Source organism: Diplotaxodon limnothrissa, linkage group LG5 (assembly GCF_057381915.1).
Source record: "Diplotaxodon limnothrissa isolate DT_005_m linkage group LG5, D_limnothrissa_male_GT1.1, whole genome shotgun sequence".
Classification (NCBI taxonomy): domain Eukaryota; kingdom Metazoa; phylum Chordata; class Actinopteri; order Cichliformes; family Cichlidae; genus Diplotaxodon; species Diplotaxodon limnothrissa.
The window spans coordinates 41,319,110-41,322,086 of NC_140600.1; the positions used below are offsets into that span (position 1 = coordinate 41,319,110).

Sequence of the window (2,977 nt, forward strand, 5' to 3'; positions counted from 1 at the left end):
AGTAAATAAAATGTATTTCCTGTTGATCATCAGTTTGTGATTTCCATGTTGATTTAACTTTGTTTCTGTTATTGTTTGCTATCCAGTATAAACCTCTGACACACATGCAGAAACCATGCTGCTAGTGACTGAGATCTGAGCTCATAGCTACGCTAAGCTAGCAAATCCCTAAAGAGACAATGATTGAATACTATGGATATAATTTGCAGGTGATTCAGAAAAAGCATGTGAAGATTACGCTACGAAATAAGTTGTTCTCAAAGGTTTGCAATTAAACAACCTATACAGATTAAACTGCAGAAAAGCATCCCTGCACTTAGTATCAGGAACAGGAAGTGACACAATAATGCAGCAATCCAACATTTTAGAAATGATCTTCCTGTTTGTGTCTAAATGTTCTGCTTCACTAACAGTGAGAACTTTACTGGTAACAGCTTAATGGGGTATTTAATCACAGTGGCAAAGAATGGAAACACTTTTTCACTGCAAGTGTGTGTGAAGGTGTGTATGTGTTTGCCGGTGTCAGCGTCAGAGAACGACAGCTTTCCTTTGGTCCAGTCCAGATTCAGTCTGATCCTCTTGTACTTCTTGTTCACCGAGAGAGCAGCTTCTGGATCTGCTGATGATCCTGCATAGTACTGACCTTGACTGTATCCCAGTCCCCACAGTCCAGACCGTATGTTTCCCTTCCTCTGGTCAGACTCTGCTAACACGCCCAGTGACCAACCTCTGTTATCTCCAACCTCAACATCCCAGCTGTGCTTCCCTGAATCAAAGCCCTTTGAGCTCAGGGCAAAGTAGAGATGATCAAACCTCTCTGGATTATCCGGGAGCTGCTGCCGGTCTCCAACCGTCATGGTGGTCAGACCTTCATACAGGATCAGTCCCGGATGGGCAGTGTTTGGGTTCAGGATCAGAGGAGTGTAGGAGACCATATACTTCATGTTATTCCAGATGCTGAAGGTCAGGTTGCCCAGGTGTTTGGCCTGGTCTATCAGAGCTCCCGGGGGCAGCTGTGGATCATCCAGCAGGGGGCAGCGCTGGACTCTTTCCACCACAGCCTTGTAGTTGTGCAGGAATGAGACGTCTTCAGCTCTCAGCTCCTCCTCTGTGGCTCTGATTGTGTCTGAAAGAGCTGCTATCTCTCTGCTCAGAGCCTCCATCTTCTCCTTCATCATCCAGCTCTTCTGCTCCTCTTCCTCCCACAGCACGGTCAGCCTGGCCTCCTCTTCCTCTGCTAGAAACTGGTGAAGCTTCTTAAACTGCTCCCTAATCTTCCTCTCTGTGCGTCGGGCCTGGGCCTTAATGTGTCCTGCTGTTTGATCAAAGTTCACCTGGACTTCTTCACAGACCTTTAACTTCTGCTTTAAAGCTTCCACAGTTTCCTGAAGGTCATTCTTGTGTTGTTGTGCAGCTTTATCGATGGGCTTGAACTTGTGGTCGCTGTGTTTGTCCGAAGTGCCGCAGACCACACACACTAGCTCCTGATGGTCCAGACAGAAGAGACTGAGTTTCTCAGAGTGCAGACTGCAGAGATCCTCCGGAGTTATCTGATTTCTCTCTTCTATGAACGTCTCGCACAGGTTCTTCAGAGCAAGGTTACACGGTGGATCGTGCATTGTAGATTGTTTCTGACAGACTGGACAGTCGCGTGCTGGGTTTTCTCTCCACCAGCTGTCCAGACAGTCCTTACAGAAGCTGTGGCTGCACGGCAGAAGAACCGGCTCTTTGAAGATGTCCAGACAAACTGGACAGCAAAGATCTGATCTGGCAGCCATGGAGTCTCCGGGTGAAGCTGGAAGCAGCAGACAGGCACTACAGTCAGGCGTGACTCCCGTCCCTCCTCTGCTGCCTTCACTGAAGCTTCCTGTGAGTCGTGTTTTCAGTCAAACTAACCTTCAGTGTGGAGCGTCGGCAGCCAGAAGCAGCAGTGTTGTTTGTGTCCTGACGCTGGACTCGCCAGAGGAAGCTGCTGGTCTGATGTTCAGTCTGACTGTCCCGCTGCGAGCGAGAGGAAACTTGGTGTGTCTCAGGTGAGGGGTGGAGCTTGATTACGAATGCTGTTGCTTCAACTGTAAGTTGTAGTTGAGTCATTCCAGAGAATCAGTTTCCAAAACTGCAAACAGGTCTAAAACTGCAGAGCAAGTTTCTGTTCAGGTGCAGGTCTGGACATGAAGAGATTCATGAGCCTAAAACAAAGCGCTGTTCAGCACCGCTGTGAGAAAGTGAGTGTGTGATGCAATACCAGAAGCACAGCTGATACTGATGGGTGACAACAAGCTGCCCCATGTAGGCCTTTATTACGACAGCTTTTTCTCTGCGATTACATTTTTCCACAGACATGAGAAAAGGAAGTTTAAGATCATAATATTACACATCCCTGAATTTCACAAGTGACAACAAAGAAAAAGCTTCCAAACTCTAAAAGTACAGAAAACATGAAAAAGACTGGGATATAATAGAGTCTGAACCCAAAAGCTGAGGCAAGAAAAACAAACAAAGACACAAAAGAAGACCATGGCTGTATCCCAGTTCAGGGTCTGCAGCCTTAAAGGCCGCATTTCAAGGCCGATTACGTCACAGCGACGCGATGAAGGCTGTCCCAATTCAAAGGCTGCTCGAAATGCGGCCCTCAAATGCGTCCTTCATTTCCCTGAATTTTAAGGCTGTGGCAGTGTAGACTTTGTGGCTCAACATATCCCAGAATGCATAGCGCGGCGGTGGGTGTGGATAAATTTGCCGAAAAAAACGGCGGACGAGGGGCGGCCGAAGAGTAAACTTTAAGTAAGTACTGAATATTATGTCACTTATTTATGTGCAAATGTTTAATAACGAAGAACATTAAAACATTACTGTTGGCCACATGTCGGCAAAGTTATGTGACATTAGTGACGTTTGTACTAACTTGGTTTTAAAGCCTTTACTTTAAAATATACGCCGTCCAATAGCTGAGCTTAATCTCACAGAGAATGATCAA

The 2,977-nt window shown here is 46.5% G+C and overlaps 1 protein-coding gene across 1 annotated transcript; it reads right to left on the bottom strand.

Annotated features, from left to right (window-relative positions):
• Positions 1-389: 389 nt before the first annotated feature.
• LOC146632910 (zinc-binding protein A33-like) lies at positions 390-1,778 on the bottom strand. The gene has a single exon (XM_085354776.1). It carries the CDS (start codon positions 1,776-1,778, stop codon positions 390-392), a length of 1,389 nt encoding a protein of 462 aa, XP_085210902.1.
• Between the last annotated feature and the right edge of the window lie 1,199 nt (positions 1,779-2,977).